General features: G+C 46.6%; 1 protein-coding gene across 2 annotated transcripts in view; it reads right to left on the minus strand.

Annotated features, from left to right (window-relative positions):
• Nucleotides 1–249: 249 nt before the first annotated feature.
• ADD2 (adducin 2) overlaps nucleotides 250–19,134 on the minus strand; it is a 103,698-nt gene continuing 84,813 nt past the window's right edge. For both annotated transcript variants that reach the window (XM_059187989.1, XM_059187990.1), the window contains exons 10-16: nucleotides 18,280–18,453; nucleotides 13,284–13,541; nucleotides 12,061–12,180; nucleotides 11,074–11,163; nucleotides 8,978–9,125; nucleotides 7,308–7,433; nucleotides 250–1,856 (exon numbers count right to left, since the gene is read on the minus strand). In XM_059187989.1, coding sequence (XP_059043972.1) covers nucleotides 1,549–1,856; nucleotides 7,308–7,433; nucleotides 8,978–9,125; nucleotides 11,074–11,163; nucleotides 12,061–12,180; nucleotides 13,284–13,541; nucleotides 18,280–18,453 — 1,224 coding nt within the window. In that variant the 3' untranslated portion in view covers nucleotides 250–1,548. The remainder of the gene's footprint in view (nucleotides 1,857–7,307; nucleotides 7,434–8,977; nucleotides 9,126–11,073; nucleotides 11,164–12,060; nucleotides 12,181–13,283; nucleotides 13,542–18,279; nucleotides 18,454–19,134) is intronic.

Consider the following 19,134-nt stretch of genomic DNA (forward strand, 5'->3'; position numbering starts at 1 on the left):
TAGCCAAGTTACCCGGGGCAAGTCAATTGTCCTTTTGGGGGCTCAGTTTTCTTACTGGTAACATGGGACTGTCTTACCCATGTCACAGGACTATCGTGACCGTCCAAGGGTATAACGTATGGAAAGCCTGCACAGTGTCTGTATATAGAAAGTAAGTGCTCAAAAGTGAAAAACTATGATTAAGAACTTCAAAAGTACTTTCACCCTAATCAGAACAAAAAGGAAAAATACTCTTTGAAGACACTGTGCTATAAAGAGAATGGATTGTCTATTTTTTTTAGGAGCCAACAATGCTCATTAATCGGTGTCCCGTAGAAGAGTATGAAAGTATAGTGTTGGCGATAACAGCAGCAGCCGTGGCTCTTGCTAGGCCCCGGGATGGACAGGTAGTGACAGGGCAAGGACACCCAAGCTGATTGCTCTGATAGCTGATCCACGAGAATTAATTCTCAAGGGCTCATCTCATTCTCCTCTGTTGGACCCAGAGTGACTGAGTCAGAACCCAAAGGAGCCAAGGTCAAGGTGCCAAGGGTAAGATGCCAGTTCCAGTCTGTGAGCCAGTGCTTCCAGGTTAGAAGGAAGGTCAGGGGACACCTGACTGCCAGACAGGAGTGAAACAGGTACAGCCACATTGCTCCATGTATCATGCAAAGCTAGAAAGGCATAGCATTTCCTGTGTTGTTTTGATCCTCCTTGTACAACCCAAAGCCAACAGAGGATCTGAATTACCCCAAATTTCCGCCCTGAGCATGAGACAACTTTTCTCTAAGCTAAATTTGGTTTTAGTTTTGAAGCGCCTGAGATGCACGATTCAAATGGGCCAAGTTCCTGGCTTCTTACATTGATTAAACGATTCCCGATCCTGTGGCTGACTTGGCTTGCCCTTATGTCTGCCTGCTCTTACAATTCTTCATCCATCTTTTATTCAGGAGGTTCCATGAAGAAAGCTCAGGGTTAGTGGTTGGGGAAGCACAAGCTAAGCCATCAGCCCTTGGGAACAAAGATTAACTCCTGGTGTAGGGGACGGGTCAGTTTGGTTACTGAGAGCAGCAGGGCAGGGACCCTATGGAAAAGAGAGATTTCTAAACTGTGACAGCTCCATTAGCAGGAGATTGGATTCCTGTGAGGGAGAGGACGTTGCTCAGGGGAAGTCTCGGCCTATCTGATTTGGTCTGAGACTTGTGAGGCCTCTGCAGCCCACTCTGACCTTCTGCCCTGGGCTCAGACTGGTGGACCGCATCCTCACAAAGGTAGCCCACAACTAGGCAGTGTTGTGTAGTGGAAAGAGCACTGGACCGGGGGCCAGGAGACCCCAATGCTAGTGGAAGCTCTACCACTAACTAGCTGTGTGACCTCGGGAAAGTCACCTGATTTCTCTGGGGCAAATGGAAAATGAGGGGTTGGTTGGGTAATCTCTAAGTTCCCCCTCAGAGTGTGATCCAGGGTCCTATTCTATCCCTCCTTGGCCCTGTGCTTCCAGGGACAGAGATGGGAGAAGGGAAGGGGTGGAGGGAGAGGGTGTGGATGGGAGCCCAAGGGCACTACCCATCAGGACTCCACTTTCTCCTTCTTTTTGCTCTTTTTCAGGAAGGACGGGGTTCGGAATTTCTTCTTCTTTTTGGAGGGAGACTTGGAAGGTGAGCCCTCTGGGGACATGGGGCCGCTGGTGACTGACTCGGTTTTGTCCTTAGAGGTATCAACATCTGTGTCGGCATTGGTGGTCATCTGGCTCAAGCCTTTGCTGAGAATTTCCTCTGCGGTCTGTTCTTCCTCCCTCCCGTTGACCACCACTCCTTCTGGCTGCGTGGTTTCAGGCTCTGTGGCGGCTTTGCTTGTTTCTGTCTTCTTAGCACCTTCTAGGAAAAGATGAAAAGATACGACCCGTAAGATTTCGACCAGGTGAGAATTTCCATGTGCGGCTAACAGAACCATTTCTAGGCAGTTCTATAAAATAAGTCTAGGGCAAAAGGAGGGACAGGCTGACATTGTAGGGGGAAAGGGTTAGGCAGGGTTCTCACCCAAAACCTGTACCCCCTTTCATGAAACCCTGCCTTGGGAACAGGCCCTTGGCAAGTCCTTTATTTTGGGTCCTTGTCTGCAAATGTAAACAGGTAATGTTGTTCCAAATGTGGCAATACGACCCAGTTGAGAGCTTCTGTAGGACGAAATGTGGGGACAGACCCAGGTGAGGAGAGAGGTTATAGGAAGGAGGAGACCACTAACACATACAACTCAGTGGAAGAATCTAAGAACTGTGGTAACCGGTTCAGTTTCACCAGTAAAAATATGGAAATTAAAGGGTGGTTTTTTTTTTTTTTTTTTAAGATTTCATTTTATTTATTTGACAGAGAGAGAGAGAGAGACAGCGAGAGAGGGAATACAAGCAGGGGGAGTGGGAGAGGGAGAAGCAGGCTTCCCGCAGAGCAGGGAGCCCAGTGCGGGGCTCGCTCCCAGGACCCTGGGATCATGACCTGAGCCAAAGGCAGATGCTTAACGACTGAGCCATCCAGGCACCCCCGAAATTAAACATTTTTTAAAGCTTTTATTTAAATTCTAGTTAGTTAACATGGAAATTACATGTTTTTAATACCAATCTCATTTTTGATAACCAAAGAGGAACTTTTGGAAAAATGGAGAGTATCTTTCCAATAGGCAGAAAGGGGAAGGCAGAGGGAGAATGGAACTCCCTGAGTGATATGGACCGCATATTTCCAAGATAAAAGGATTAACGAAAGGGGAAGTTGCCTGATTGGCCCACTCTAGCAGTCACCTGGAGGGAACCTATTTGGATGGCTGCCATGTTCAAAGCCAGAGCTGCTCAGGCCCCAGAAACTGAACCCCACTACTGCCCTTTCTCCACCTTCCCACTCTCTCCCCCACCTTGCTTCCACTCAAGCTTTGAAATGCCTGGATGGGGAGGGAAGAGGGGGGATTCTAAAACCACAGACTCTGAAAAGTAGAAAGGAATTTAAAGATCATCTAGCTCAGCTCCTCCCGTTTTACAGAAATGAAAACTGAGTCAAGTAGTAAAAGCGAGCAGATCTCAAGCTCCTGACATCCAGTTTTGTGCTCTTTTCACTATGTGAAACTGAAAGGAGTGTGTGAGTGTATGAGAACGTGTGTGTGCATGTGTTTGTAAGTGTGTGAGGATGTGTGTGCATGTGTGAATTTGTAAGTGTGTGAATGTGGAGTGAGCTGTGTACGTACGGGGGTGTGGTGCGTGAGTGTGTGGATTAAGTGTATGAGTTGTGCTGAGTTTGTGTGTGTGGGCATGTGAGTTTGTGAATGGGTATGTGGGTGTGGTGTGTGAATGCTGGTGTGTGTGAGTGAGCTGTATGAGATCTCATATCACAGGAAGGTACTGAGCATGCTCCACTCTCTAGGAATGTGAGCAATGGGGGACGTAGGACTGGTATGACTTACAAAAGGAAGGGGTAGGGAAGGAAGTTTTAGGAAAAAACTAGGGTACCTGATGGGGTAAAGACCAGAGAAATGTATGATTACATGGGACACAGGACAGAGGGGTGTAAATCTGGGGACAGAATGGGCTAGTTTGACTATGGACAAATTCTTATTTGTTAGGTCTTTTCTAACTTCTGAACTTCTCTACGCAAGTCAACGTCCTCTTCCAGATGGCTCTTGAGGACTATCTCTCTCTTAGCATCCAACACCTTCCATCCTTCTACTGTCTTGCCCATGTCCTCTCATCATCCAGTTATTAAGTTCCCTAATACATCCAGCTTGTACTCCGATGGCCTGCACGCTTACCCTCCCACCATGTGTCCCCATGGTCATCACCTGGAAATAGTCTTGAAATCAATACACTTGTCTAAATTCAACCTTCTGTCTGTTCTCCTCCTTTACCTGCTAGTTGGCCTCTTAAACCCTCTGATCTGGCTCAAGCCTCCCCTGAAATTTGACAATGATCTTGCCCCGAATTCTCTAAATCTATTGTTGATATATCCATTTTATAGTTTCATGTGTCATTTATCTTCTTCTTCTTTTTTTTTTTTTAAGAGGACACAGTTAGGTGTGGTCCCCTGCCACAGTGAATCTGAGCTGGCCCTGTGGTTCACAGCCACCAGCAGAATGCTGAGGAAGTGCCAAGGAGTCAGCCTTAGGCTGAAGACTTAAGAAGGCCTAGAAGTTCCTGCTTTCAGAGTTTAGGGAGCCTTGAGCCACTGTGTAATGAAGTCTGACTGCCTTGATGGAAACACACATGGAGAGGCCCTACAACCACATGAAGAGAGACAGAGACGCAGTCATCCCCGTGTCCCAGCTGAGCCCAGCCTTCCAGCTGTCCCGGCCAAGGCGCCTGACGTGAGTACGCCATCTTGGAAGTCCCGGTTCAGTCATGCTCCCGGACCAACGCAGCCACAGCTCACCTGAATGGAACAGAACCATCCAGGTGAGCCTGGTCAACCCACAGAAAAACGGACTTCCATAAAACCAGCTCTTCTTATGCACTGTGATTCAGTAATTATCTATTGCTACGTAACAACCTCCACCCCCAAGTTTAGTGGCTTGAAACAGCAAGCCTGTATTCTCTCTCACAATCCCAAGAACAGGGTATGTAATGAGAACTGATTGATGGAAGCAAGTTACAAGGCCCTTTTGTATCCGTTTGCTCATTTTATCCCAGGAACAGTGCTACAGCTTAGGATAGGACAAATATTCTTGTTAGGCAGCCCTCCATTCTGCAGGGTTTTTAAGTGACTTATTTGAGATGGCAAAGTCGGTGAGTGACAGTGCTGATCATCTGATGCTGAATGCAGGGCTCTTTCCGGCAGGCACAGCCAGGGCTCCGGAGAGGTTATTGGGAGATGGAGTCAGCAGGCACAGGGATCAGAAGCCGGTCAAAGAGAAGGCGATGACAGAGATGACCAGATGTGGAGGAAGAAGGTTTGAAAGAGTCTCCTTCAGGGAGGCTGTTGAGGTAGGAGAGAGAGGAGGAGGGACACCAAGGTGATGCAGCACCAGAGCATGGTGGCACGCAGTGAAAAGCCAGCCCTGATTCAACGGAGCTAATGTGAAAGCGCTCACCTTGATGGGAGTGGGAGGCTCAGCTTTGTCAGCCCTGAGGAGCTGGGGCCAGCCACCGGGCGGCATGGCCATGATCCTCTATGCTCTACCCTGGTTACCCAAAGCAGCAACAACTGGCCTCATCGTGCGGGCTCAGCTCTGTCTGTACTATGGACAGAATCTTCAGGGAAGAAGAACTTGATTTTTCTAACAACTCTACCAGGGTGTGCCCCTCCATGAAGGCACAGATTTGCACCAGAGAGAGCAAGAATAGTGCTACCCATGGGAATAATGTCAGGGGTGGGTAAGCAGTTATCCTACACCCCTCCTTCCACACTCTGTCCCTCTGAACAGCAGAGGTTGCTCCCAGAGGTTCCCAGGAGCTGAAATGCGATTACTATCCCTTGTCCCACTGCTGCCATAAGCTGCCTCTCCCGCTTGGATTTCCCTCCTGCAGCTGGTGCGCACCCCTGGGGGATGCTGAAGACATGGTCCAGGCCAGGTGCTCTAAGCATCTCCAGAAGGCAGTTGGTTCTTGGGCCATTCAGGCTCTGCGCCACAGCCCTAGAAGAGTTCATGGGCTCCTTGGAGGGGCCATTAGGAAAAGGGATGTCAATGTGCCCATGAGGGCCATAAGGACTCCTCTACAGGGAGGACCCAGGAGCTGGCCCCCCTGCCCTTTCACTGTGCAGGCTTGTTGCCTCTGGGTGGCATGCCCCATGTGAGGATGAGAGTGTGTGTATGTGCACGAGTCCATCCTATGTGTGCATATCCCGGAGGGAAGCCTGCCCATGCAGAGCACATGTGGAATTGGCCAGGAAACCTCCCAAAGTCAGGGTTGCCGAAGAAAAAGCTGAGGAGAAACACATTTTTTTTTTTAAAGAGACCTCCCTCCCCCATTACAAGTGTTGGGGTGAGTTAGTAAATAGCCTCTCTATACTTACTACAGAGACAAGTATTCAGAATCGGAGGAAACTCCTTTGATGAAGGCACAAATGGGAAGAGAAAGGAAGACATTGTGGAGACAGGTTGATAACACCATGATGAGACAAAATGAACACAAACAGTCAGGAGACATCCACTTGGAGCTCTGGCCACAAGCAGATGGGTTTCCTCTGGCAACACTGGGACTACACTCAAGGCAGCAATCGGCCTGTGGAGGGAGCTCAGAGGTTGGGGGGTTCTAGCAGCATCCACATGTGTGGTCATTCTATCCAGAACAGGGAAAATCACAGGGGACCTAGGGAGCAGTGTTCCTGCCTAGAGGGACTCCAGGACCTCAATAAAGACAGTTTTATGATCTAGGTAGTATAGACTAATATAATATAATATAATATAATATAATAGTATTATTATCCACTGTATGTATATTATTAATCATAATCACAATCAGATCTTACATTTAATTTTTTCTTTTATACTTTTCATTTCATTCTTTATGAATGAAATTTTTATATTTTCCATTTCATGCTTCATGTTCTAATCTACAACTTTCTTATATGTATAAGAACCTTAAGAAGGGAAAATACTGGTAGTCCCTTTCACAGACAAGGAAACTGAAGCACAAAGATTATCTGATTTTCTAAAATTAGCAGTTGAGTAGGGCCTAGACCTTACTTCTGTAAACTCATATCTAATGAACTGGTTCTCAGCCTGGGCTACAAATTTAATGTAGCTGGAGAGATCTTAAAACTCCAATGTACTCTTCTGTACCCCATCCCCAGACCATTTAACTGAGAACCACGGGGGATGCTGTGGTGGGACCCAGGCCAGTGCCAGGATTTTTAAACCTCGCCAGGTAATTCCAGTGTGTTGAGATTCCAAAGGCTGAGAATGACATCATGAGTCTTACCTGGGAGCTTGTTAGGAATATACAGTCTCGGGTTCCACCCGACACCTATTGCATCAGAAACTACATTGCAACAAGATCCTGGTGATCCCTAAGCACATTAAAGTCTGAGCACTAGGCTGGTGCATCTAGAAAGACCCATCAGCCAACCTAGTCTGAGTGAGAGGTGGGAAGGCTGTGAGTCAATCATTATTGCTTAGACAGGGACTTAACCATAAGCTGTGTTGTCACAGCCTGTGAATGAAGCAAGCTTAAATTTGGAAACCTCTATTTCAAACTCCCTAGAAACGGCAGAACAGAAAGCTTTCTGGGTAGCAGGCAAGTCCTGTTGAGAGGCAGGGTCCCTGGAGTGAGCATGTCTGCCCTGCCTTCCGTGTAGACCCCTATCGGAGCTGTGGAGATGCCTCCTCCCATCCAGCTGCTCAGCTCCACTCACCGTCTAAAGACTTGGAGGGAGAGACCACAGGGCTCTTAGTCTCTGACTTCGCTGGGCTCTGTGCTGGAGAAGCTGGTGCAGACCTTACAGGTGAGCCACGCTCCTCGGCAGTGGTTTCTTTCTCTCCTGAAAATACAGAAAACCACCCCAGGATAGGGGTCAAATAGATGAAAGGAGAATATTTATTAAAAAAAAAAAAAAAAAGCCTTCTTCCAGCTGGCCCCCATTTCTCCTAACTGAAGTTAGCTGCTTCCCCCAAACTTTTATCTTTTTATTCTTATTTTTTAAAAAGATTTTATTTCTATTTATTTGCACGAGAGAGATCACAAGCAGGCAGAGAGGCAGTCAGAGAGAGAGGGGGAAGCAGGCTGCCTGCTGAGCAGAGAGCCAATGCGGGACTCGATCCCAGGACCCTGAGACCATGACCTGAGCGGAAGGCAGAGGCTTAACCCACTGGGCCACCCAGGTGCACCTGCTTCCCCCAAACTTTTAAAAATTGCCACTACATCTTGGGGAGCAGGGAGGCAAATGGGAGGAGTCAGAGTCGTATTCTGTTTCCTCCACCCAAACACATCTGCCAGTGGGATGTCAGCCCCAATGTGAACCCCAAGCCTGCGTATGGCTTATTTATTATTATTATTATTATATTTATTATTTATCTAATTTTCATGTTCAGCCCAAATAATCCCTAGGGATAGAAAACACCACATTTTCTATTTTTTCAACTGTTCCATTAGAACTTCAAGCAAGCTAGCAAGGGTTTTTCTAGGGCCTGCTTGTGCCCAGGAAGATGGCTGACCCTGGGTGGGGTGGGAGGTCATGGAAGAGGGTCCTCCTGAGGGAATGACAGCCCAGCCTGGTGGGCAAAACCAGGAGCTGAATTCCTCTGTGTCTCAGACCCTAAGTGCTCTTGAAACAAAGAGAAGGGACAGCTCAAAGACGGGGTGGGGTAGAGAGGGACAGAGAGGGCTTTTTAGCTGGAAGAGGGGCTTGAGATGGAAGTTCTGGGGTCAGGATAGCCAAAAAGGGAAACCATGCCCGGAAGGGACAAAGGCATGAATGTGAGCATACAGGTGATCGTGAAGGCATATCTGGCACTCAACACAGAGAGATGGACTTGACTGGAGATTCTGAAATAAAGAAGGAATGAGGAAAAGACCAGAGGTAGCTGGTGGGAGTTTTCATTGCCAGGCTAAACGGTTTATACTGGATCTGATAGATTCCTAGTAATTATCACTATTATAATGATCTTATCATAGCTAATGTTTATCGGACCTCCGCCGTACTTCCAGGCTCTGTTCTAAGCACTTACGAGGATTAATTACCTCCTTTAAGCCCAGGTGAGAGGGTCCGACTAAGGTCATGGCAGCACGATGTCACTGTGAGGTGCTGGGCCATGAGGACCATTACGTAAGTCACAGCATCACGCTGGTAAGAATATGACTTGGCTGACGGGGCAGGAAGGGCAAACTGGGAATGTGATGGAGAAGAGGGAGAGGTAAAGGCTGAATGTGAAGGCGAGGCAAGGCTAGTCGGAGCCCCGGGGCCTGTCAGGTGGGAGGCATGGGTCCCAGGGTCACCCTGGTGGGAGCGAGCCTTGCTGGTTGCTCTGCTGCCCCTCTGGGTGCCGCCAACTCTGCCTCCACTCCGGGCGAGCCCAGCGTATTTACCGTCAAGCTCTAGCTTCTTCCTCTCCACCTCCTTCTTGTATTCCTCCAGCTCCTGGTCAGTGAGTTGGCTGAAGGGGTTGGGCACGGTCTCCTCTGAGTCGTCTTTGGTGTCTGCGTCGCCCTTGGACATCAGCTGGCTCTCTGTAGACTGAAAGTTAACCACAGAGTGTGTGTTGCTCTCTGAATGCCGCAGTCAGGGCCCAGGTCCGAGTGTCCTCTCAGACTCTTGTGGCTGCCAGCGGTCCTGCCAGGGGCAGTGTGGCATGTGGCTCCTCGGAAACAGCTCAGGGCCTTGGGGCAGGGATTGTTCATTCCTTCCCACGGCTACCTCACCCCCAGACCTGGGTTCTTTGCAACTGCCTGGATGAATGCAGGGAGTCCACCCTCTGCCCGGGAAATAAAATCGAAGGATGCTCCCAAGTGGAAGGAAGACACACGTTTATTGCAGTCCCTCCTGCGGATGCTTGCAAGCCATCACTACGCAAATACAGTCCACAGCCCGGAGTCAGTTAGCCAAAAGCCAGCAAGCAAAGCGTTGGCTCAAGCCCGCTTCATGCCAGCCATTCCCCACCATGCCCTCCTCCCACCCCCCAACAGCAGCACAAGCCATAGCACACAGCAGGAAGTCAAATGCAAAACACACAATGGCTTCAGCGTTCTCAGTCCAAACTGTTAGTCCTGTTTTGCACACAGTCATAAATTACAGGGGGCCAAGGTCCTGAATCTTGGATCTTCAACCTGCCTGGACTGCAGGTCCCTGGTGGGGGGGATTGGGGGGAGACACTGGCCAAAACCCTTGCGGGACTTTGTGGAGCCGCTGCCTCTGGAAGCTCACCAGTGGGGCCTTGCGTGAGCTTCAGGAATCCTTTGTCCCCTCTAGCCCATGACAGGGTCTAAAATTCAGACCCCGTAGCCCTCTCTCCTAATTTGGCATCCTCAGCTTGGTCCTTGAAAATGCGCCGCCCTGAAGCTGAGGAGCGGCCAAAGAGCACGAAACGCAGGGGAGGCGAGCAAAGGGCAGCGGGCCCACACCACGCACTTGGGGCCGCCTTCCCTGGCCTGCCAGGTCCTCTGAGGGCGGCCCGTGGCATCTTCAGAAACAGAAGTAGCACGGGCCTATGTTAAGGAATCACAGAGTTCAAAGCAGAATCCAAGCCCAGGGTCCCAAGAAAAGGGACTCCAAGGAGAATACTTGGCACAAATGGCAGAGTTTTTATCAATTTTGCTCACTCTACTGAGCTCCCACCCCAGTACCATGGGGTTTCTCTATCTGTGGTCCCATGGCACTTTTGGCATTCCTCATCCTGGCTAGTGGCAGTGGGTGACAATGGTGGTACAATGACATAACCTTCACACTCCCCTACATGGGCACCCACCTTGTGGGCTGCAGCCTACCCTCAACAATCTCACTTTACTCTCCGGAGAGGAACAGTTCCTGTAACCCTCCCCTTCCCACCACTAAGGAAAGTGCTATCCACGTGGCTACCTTGCCATAAGTAGCTGTGGTCTTCAACACAAGCCAGAATTCTGATCTTTATCCTTTTTGCTAAGCACTAGACAGACACTGTCCTATCTCAGGCATGGAAACAACTTTATACTTTCTAACTCTGTGGGGGTTTGTGTGGGCAACTAATCGTCCCAAATGGAGCACCAGTCCTTATGTACATGCCTCCTCTCTGCGACCCCGTGAGCATCTTCCCAGGGCTATGGCCTCATGATGCCATATCCACACACAGAGGCCAGAAACGCTCAGGGCAGGCAGGCCTGGAGCAGCCGGGAGCTGCCGGCCATACTCGCGTGATGCCCACTTTGCAGGATACCAGTAAAGGGCAGAGTGGAGTTCCATGGGTAAAGCATGGAAGTCAGCATCACTCTGGGGGCAGGCTGGGCTGCTGTCCCCCTGCCCGGGACCCACAGGGGGCAATGACACACTGTCCCTGGTCCTCACAGCATCTGTCCTGTAGCAAGAGCACCAGCGCCCAAGATCAGGGGAAGATGGGCATGAGGACTCAGGGGTCCTGCTGCCCAGCCCCAAGCACTGAAGACCCAGAAGGCAAACACATTTCCCCTGCAGACAGGGGCAGCTTCTGCTGTACCGGGCTTCGACTCTTCTCAGCGATGACACTGGCCAGGAGCTGGGACTGAGGCCCGGCCGACTTCACGTCTTGTCGGTTTTGTTCTCGAATCTGTGAGGCAAGGGAAGGGGAGAGTGAGCTCGCTGTTGAGCATCAGCGTGTGGAGTTTGGGAGGGGAGGATTCAGAGGGCATCCTGGTGTCTCGTGTGCCCTGTGACAGGGTCTACAAAGGTCCTCCGGTGGGGGTGAGGGGTCTCTTTCCCCTATTGCTTAACACAGTGTGTCCTCTAAGAGACAAATGGTCAGTTTATGTAAAATACCAGATTCTCATGAACTCTGAGGAGGTAACTGTAAGAGATGAAGACTGAGACAAGGCACAGGAGATCCCTGATGGGGATCCTCACGCTTCACTGAAGCCCCTGAGAAATTTCGTGACCATCACAAAGTCCTGGTGCCACCCTATAACTACTGAATTGGAGTCCCTCCTTGGGGAGGAACAAGAGGATGGACCCGAACATGTGCATTTTAAACCAACCTTGCAGAGGGTCCTTGAACCATACAGTAAATCACTGCTCTGGGAGTGCACCCGACCTTTTGGAGGGGTTCTAGTACAACCTAAGTTTTTAAAGTAACATGAGAAATGTGAGTGAGTGAACTGTAAAGCAAAGGTTGAGAGATAAATATAAAGGATTTTGAAATTTTGAAAATGAGCCAAAAGGAGAACAGCATAAGATTCACAAAAACTCAATTTGTGGGCCGGTTTTTTAGGTGTATCTAATGTCTCACACAAGCCCTCTTTATGCATGAGGGTTATTTAGGACCACATTAAGTATAGAATTAGCACAGTGCTAGAATTGGGCCCATAAATGGTTGTTTCTTTCCCCTAAGCAGAATCTGGGGTTTTGATAAGAAAGGTACATCCCCAAAAATCAGCTCATATTTGTGGGACCTGAGATGGCTCCCTGCTTGAGGGAGAAGAGATGGTAAGAGACGCAGCTCCCGTCTTACCTTGTTCCGCATGTCCAGTACTTCTTGGGGGTCGGTATAGAGAGGCACAAATTGGTTTGGGTTTTCGATCCGTATTGGCATGCCACTGCTGGATTTCTCCACCTCATCAGCCTTCATCCACTGAACACACAAGGCCAGGGTAAGGCAAAGGAATAAATCACCATGTCCTCCCCTATGGCCCACCCCTGAGATCTGGGCCAACCGGCCCTCCATGGAAGGTCAGCAAGCCTATGCAAAGATGTTCTCCCTTCTTGGGCCTCCTTCAGGTCTGTCTGTCTCCCAAAACAGAGATGGGGAACAAATGACCTGGTTGCCAAAGAAGGCCCCCGGATCAACAGTCAGCCATCAAGAGCGCTGGAGAGTGGGGCTCAGAACCTTGACAACCAATGTGACAAACAGGCAGCCACTTGAACTTTAGTATCATATGACTTATTGATTTTCAATTTTATTTACTTATGTAGAGGGAGAGAGAGATGGGGGAGAGAGAGAGAGAGAGACCAGGGGGACAGGGAGAGAGAGAATCTCAAACAGACTCCACACGGAGCACGTAAAGCTCGATCTCACAACCCTGACTGAGATCATGACTCGAGCTGAAGAGTCCAGTGCCAACTGAGTCACCTAGGTGCCCTGACTTACTGATTTTAATTTGTAGGGCTTCATTTTTTTTTTTTCTAATGAAGAGCTATTCTACTTGGCTTCCAGATACTTAACTGTTAATGAAACAGCAAATTAGAGTTGACGTGTGTGTGTACTGGTGTGTGTGTTAGGGAGACAGAGAGAGAGAAAGAGACAGAGAGACAGAGAAGGTGGGGGAGGGGGGAGACAATAGAAATTAATATCCCACCCACCTTCTGGGTTTGCACCAGATGGACAGTCCAAATGTTGGATGCCCATGAACTTCCCAGAAGGACTCTGTAAAAGGGGGAGCAAGAAGCAAAAGCCAATTGCTCCTGGGTTTTGTGCTGTTGGGAGTGAGGTCCAGCCCCCTAGAGAAATATCCCCCCTTGGAGAAATTTGCTCCTCGGCCCCAAAACTCACTGCAGAGTTGCAAGAAACTGGTGATCAGAGGCTCTATGGGCATGAACAGCTGCTCCTAGATGCCCAAGAGGAAGCCCTAAAGGGAATAACCCAGCCCAGGGGATATTTGTTCTGTTCTCCTTTTAAAGCTGCTTGGCCCACAGAGGGAGCCACATGCCCTCCCGCCACCCTGATCTCCTCCTTACTGTGGTCTTGGGCCGGGGGGTGCCCATGCTCCTCTGGACCTCATCGGCCACATTGACCCGCAAGTAGGTGTTGGGTGTGTTGAGCCAACGGGTCTTCTCCTTCTGCTGCTTCTGGGCATGCTGCAGCAGGGCGGGCACCGGGGCGCCGTCCTCCTCAAACACGAAGGCTGTGACAGTGGCTGGGATCTCCACCTCACTTTTGTGTTTGGTTTTCTCTTGAACAATGGGGTATCGGTATGGGTAGCCTGTTCTGTAACCCTAAAAAGGACAGAAACAGAACCACTTACTGTGGGGAACATGGCCCCCACGCACATATCGCACACACATTTCGCCCCCCTTCTTTCTGAAGGACTCAGTTTAACCCAAAAACTCCATAACACAATGTCGGCCTTGCTGCTCCTTTGATGTGTTTCAGAATTGTTCCCTTCTCCTGGCCCCCCAGCCTCTTCCTTCGCCCCAACAAGCCCTCTGATCAGAGCTGAGGAAATCCCTAGAAACTTGCAGACCAGACAGACAAGGCTCCTTACCCTAACGGTGCTCCAATTTTCCATCTACTCCAGGTGTCCTGGGCCCTGGCTACACACTGGGATCCTGGGCCCTCCTCAGAGTGGCTGACTTCCGGTGGAGAGGGGTGCGATCTGGGCTGCAGCATTTTTAAAAGCCTGCCAGCTCTTTCTAACAGTCAACCTCATTTTCTTGACTCCAAGCCTTCTAAACCATTTCCTTCTTGGAACCCTGAGCCTGACTCAGGAACATCCCTGTCTCCTAAGCAAGACCATGTCCCACAGAGATAGAAATGATTCCTGCTCGGTGGGAACATTCAGCCACCTTGACACCTCCTCATATGATTCTTTCTTGGCTATCTTCTTCTTCTTTTTTTAATATATTAAAGAGATATTAAAATATTTTTCCAATTATAAATACAGATCTATCTAGAAAAATCAGGCAATGTGGAAAAACACAAGAAAAAAGTGGGTTCTATTAAAAAAAAAATCTCATCCCCAGAGATAACCACTAAAAATCTTTCTGGTCATCTCTGTAATATATATATATATGCATGTGTGTTAGCATATATATAACTACAGAATATATATATAACTGTATAAAAATGGGACCATACTGCATAAGCAACTTTACAAGCTGCTTTTTTAGTTTATTGATATGACTGACATATTTTCCACATTATTGAACCTATAATACATAGAAACCTTTATTTTTTTATGATTTAGTAAAAAGTAATTGATAGCACTGACACTTTGTCATTTTTAAAATATCATAAATAATATTATAAATTTATCATATAATATAAATATCATAAAAATATCTTTATACATTTTTCTTTAGGCAAATGTATTTTCTTTCGTTCTTTAAATTATTCTCTTCTTGAATTCCTAGAATAAAAATTATCGGGCCAAGGGATATATATTAAAAGTTTTAATGTATTTAACATCTTCCCAACATGTTGAGCCAATTTATACTTCTACCAGTTGGGCTGGAGTTCCCAGCTCTCATCTCCCTCCCACCTGCTGAATATTGCTGAGGTTAAAAAAAAAAATCTTTGGGGGCGCCTGGGTGGCTCAGTGGGTTAAGGCCTCTGCCTTCAGCTCGGGTTGTGGTCCCAGGGTCCTGGGATGGAGCCCCACATTGGCTCTCTGTTCAGCAGGGAGCCTGCTTCCCTTCCTGTCTCTCTGCCTGCCTCTCTACCTACTTGTGATCTCTCTCTGTGTCAAATAAATAAATATTTTAAAAAATCTAAAAAAAAATCTTTGGCAATCAGAAGTGTTAAAAGTAAAATCCTCCAATTTTTTAAATTCTTTTTTGATTAATAGTAAAACTAGATATTTTCAATGGCCACTTGAATGTCTTCCTTTGTAAATTGCTTGTGTTCTTGGTTCGTTTTTCTGTTGAGATATTTATTGTTTTCACATTGATTCATAATACCTCCTCCTACATTAAGGGTATTAATTTTTTGACTGTCACAGATGTTGCAGTATTTTCCTCCATAGTTTGTCTTTTAGCTTTGTTTATGATGGGAGGGATAATTTATAAAAATGTACATTTTCCATTTAAATATAATCATATCTGTTAATATTTGCCATCATGATTTCACACTTTCTCACCATACCTGACAAGTTCTTTCCCAACACAAGAGCATCAAAAATATAAATCTTCTTTTTAATACCTATATGAATTTACTTTTTATGCTCAAATTTTTGATAAATCAGGAATTCATCTTGTTGAAAGGAATGATCCACCTTATTTATTTCCCAAAGGGCCAGCAATCTTTCTCCCACTGCTTTATAAGATGCCTTCTTGCCCGTGTTAAATTCTCATCCATTTTGGAACTATTTCTGGATTCTCTCTAAGCTGTCCCACTGATTCTCCTGTTCATTCTGCCCTGGTGCCCCTCTGCTCTTCTGTTTAGTTGTTGAAGTTTTTCATGATTTACCTTGTGATGGGACAAGTTTCCCTAATTGCTTTTCTTTCTATAGGATTTCCTTCCCATTCTGAAGTAAACTTAGAAAAACATTTTTTCTAAGTCCTCTGTGCTCCCCTCTCACTAAAGGAATTACATGGAGTTTGGAAAGGCAACCTTTAACCCTATGGAATTTTCTAACCAACAGGAAATTGTGGCTCTTTATTAAATTCAGGTGTTCTCTTGATGCCTATTGGTAAAGAATTACGGTTTTCTTTAAATCAGTTCTGCTTCATGTTTTATGTTCTTTTTACATTTGCAAATGGGCTATTTTCTCCCATTACTATATTTTCAAATATATTATATGTTGAGATGCAAAAAAAGCTACTAACTTCTAAATATATCTTCATAACTGACTACTTAAAACATTTTTTTAAATTTTTTTTTAAAGATTTTATTTATTTGCCAGAGAGAGAGAGAGAGAGCACAGGCAGGCAGAGTGGCAGTAGAGGCAGAGTGAGAAGCAGGCTCCCTGCCGAGCAAGGAGCCCAATGTGGGACTCTATCCCAGGATGCTGGGATCACAATCCGAGCCGAAGGCAGCCGCTTAACCAACTGAGCCACCCAGGCGTCCCCATAACTGACTACTTTAAAAGGTACTCATTATTTCTAATATTTTTTCTTCGTTGACTCTTTGACATTTTATAGACATGTAACCATACTATCTAAACTGAATAGTGATTTTGTTTCCTTTTCAGCATCTGTTTTGTTTTTATACCTCACCACTTTAGATTGAGTTCCAGTGTTACTCCAGAACAGTAATAAAAGTTTGGACAGCAAGAATCACTTGTTTTATTTAAAAATTTAATGGAAATTCTTCTAGTGTTTTACCAGGATATTGACTCTTGTTTTGAGAAAAATATCATTTTAATCATGTCAAATAAGTCTTCTCCTCTCTTAACAGCTATTATTTGTATAAAGTGATACTACCTTTTTATCAAATGATTTTTGATATTTATTAATGGCCAAAAGGTCATTTGATGCACTAATATCATGAAATATATTTGAAAGATTTATAATATTAAACCATCCTTGAATACTAGGAATGAGCCTTCACTTGGTTTTTATGTATTATTACTCTAATGTTATACAGGATACTACCTGCTAGCTTTCATGTAGCACTTTTTATCAACTCAAAGCAAGATTGGTCTGAATGTATTATAATTATTACGGTTTCATGTCCCACTTTCACTCTCTGAAACAATTTAAATGGCATAAGAATTGTCTGTATCTTGGGTGCCTGGGTGCCTCAGTTGGTTAAATACCTGCCTTTGGCTCAGGTCATGATCCTGGAGTCCTGGGATCAAGCCCTACCTCAGGCTCCTATTCAGTGGGGAGCCTGATTCTCCTTCTTCCTCTGCCTGCTGCTCCCCCTGCTTGTGCACTCTCTCTCTCTCTCAAATAAATAAATACAATCTTTTAAAAAAGGGGTCTTTTTGTTTGTCTGTCTTCTTAAAGATTTGAAAGAATTCCCATATGAAACTGTCTGGCACTGGTGCTTTTAGGCATGGGTTACTTGGCACATGAGTCTTAAGGGGAACTGTATCTTCAAGGTGGGTTGTGTTTTTCATTATTTGAAAAATAATCTATGACCCTCACAGTCAGCCTAGTAATAAGATAGGGATGGTTTGGAGGGACTGGAGGTAAGGAGAAAAAGATTAACTATTGCAATAACCTGGACACAATAAGAGGGTCCAAGGTAGTAGCAGTGAGTAAGGGAACATAAATCAGATATAGAAATGGTCCAAGGATAGGTTTCATCTTCACTTCTCTGAGCAATCAAAGAAGTTATGATCTCTTCCTGCAACTAGCTTCTCATCGTGCATGCTTTCTTTTTGTTCTCCAACTGTCTATATGTCATATTATCAACTAAAATGTTAGATTTTGTATCCTTTATTTTTTTTTTAAGATTTTATTTATTTATTTGACAGACAGATCACAAGTAGGCAGAGAGGCAGACAGAGAGAGAGAGGGAGGAAGCAGGCTCCCTGCTGAGCAGAGAGTCTGATGCGGGGCTGGATTCCAGGACCCTGGGACCATGATCCTAGCTGAAGGCAGAGGCTTTAACCCAGTGAGCTACCCAGGTGCCCCAAGATTTTGTATCATTTAAAGCCCACCTAGACACATACCAGTTAACTCCTTACATGATTGATTCATTCAGTCATTACGACAGGGTGTTGTTCGAATGCTGCTCATCAGAATAAGGAAATTAGAGTATTATGTGATTTCTACATTAAAGTCACGAGATAACAAAGGCAGAACTAACTATTAAAGAGTGAACTGAGCCACAATATAAGATGTCATCGACAGCCTTCAGAACAGGGGCAGTGAAGGCCATCATTTAAGAAAACTCAACTACTTGTAGAATGACCACAAATTCTGAGACACTTGCCAATCAATGAGGCTTTAACAACTTCACCCTGATGCTGTTCTCATGCCCACGTACTGTGTCCCCCCTGACTGGTTCCAGGGCACTGAGTCTCAACCAACTAGCTGGGAAGGGCAATGGCAGGAGACCCACCAGGTTGTCCAGCATCCTCATGAGGGCCTCAAACTCGTGCTCCCCCAGCCGGTTCTTCTGCATGGGCCCGAAGGTGCTCCCTGCCCACTGCACGGAGCCCACTTGATGGGGTCGGTGCTTCTCTTCCAGGAGGATGAGGTTGTCCACTCCCCCAGCGCCGGACAGGGCAGAGACCTACAGTGAAGAGCAGAAGGACCTCAGTATGTGTGTGCATGGACATATATCCAGAAATGTGAGCTGTATTTGGCTTTTTCCTGCCCAGGGGAAAAGCTACACCAAAGTTACTGGACATGAACCCACTTTCAGGGAAAGAGGTCTTTGCCATTTTTTCCTCATGTTAGTTTGTAGAAACTATAGAAGATGAGGAAGAACAAGTGTTAAACCTTAGGAATAAAGCAATACAGAGGGCTGAAAAATTACCTGGGATACTGACCAACCTCAGTTTGTGATTATTTCTGGGGAGGGTGGGGAGTACGGTCAGAAAGAACTCCAAAGGGGACTTTAATTTTCAATTCTTGTCAGTAATAAGTAAAAAGGCTTTTACTTTTTGAATCTGAGTGGTGGGTAGTGGGTATTATTATTCTTCTGCATATTTCTGTGAGTTTGAAATATCTCCCTTTGCTTTTTTTTTTTTTTAAAGCAAAAAGTCACTTGAAAGAAATAGGCTGGCTCCTTGGCCAATAAAACAAGACAGTAGCCTGATGGCTCGAATGAGCTGGGCTAAAGGCAGAGCTCATCTTCCACAGTGGTACGCTCAGTTGAGGAAACCCAGAGGAAGGAGACACCTGAAGGGGTGGGAATACACAGCCAGGCCCTGTGGAGGGTCAAGAGGCTTCACTGGTGCTCTTGGAGCGT

Source organism: Mustela lutreola, chromosome 9 (genome assembly GCF_030435805.1).
Source record: "Mustela lutreola isolate mMusLut2 chromosome 9, mMusLut2.pri, whole genome shotgun sequence".
In the NCBI taxonomy this organism is placed as follows: domain Eukaryota; kingdom Metazoa; phylum Chordata; class Mammalia; order Carnivora; family Mustelidae; genus Mustela; species Mustela lutreola.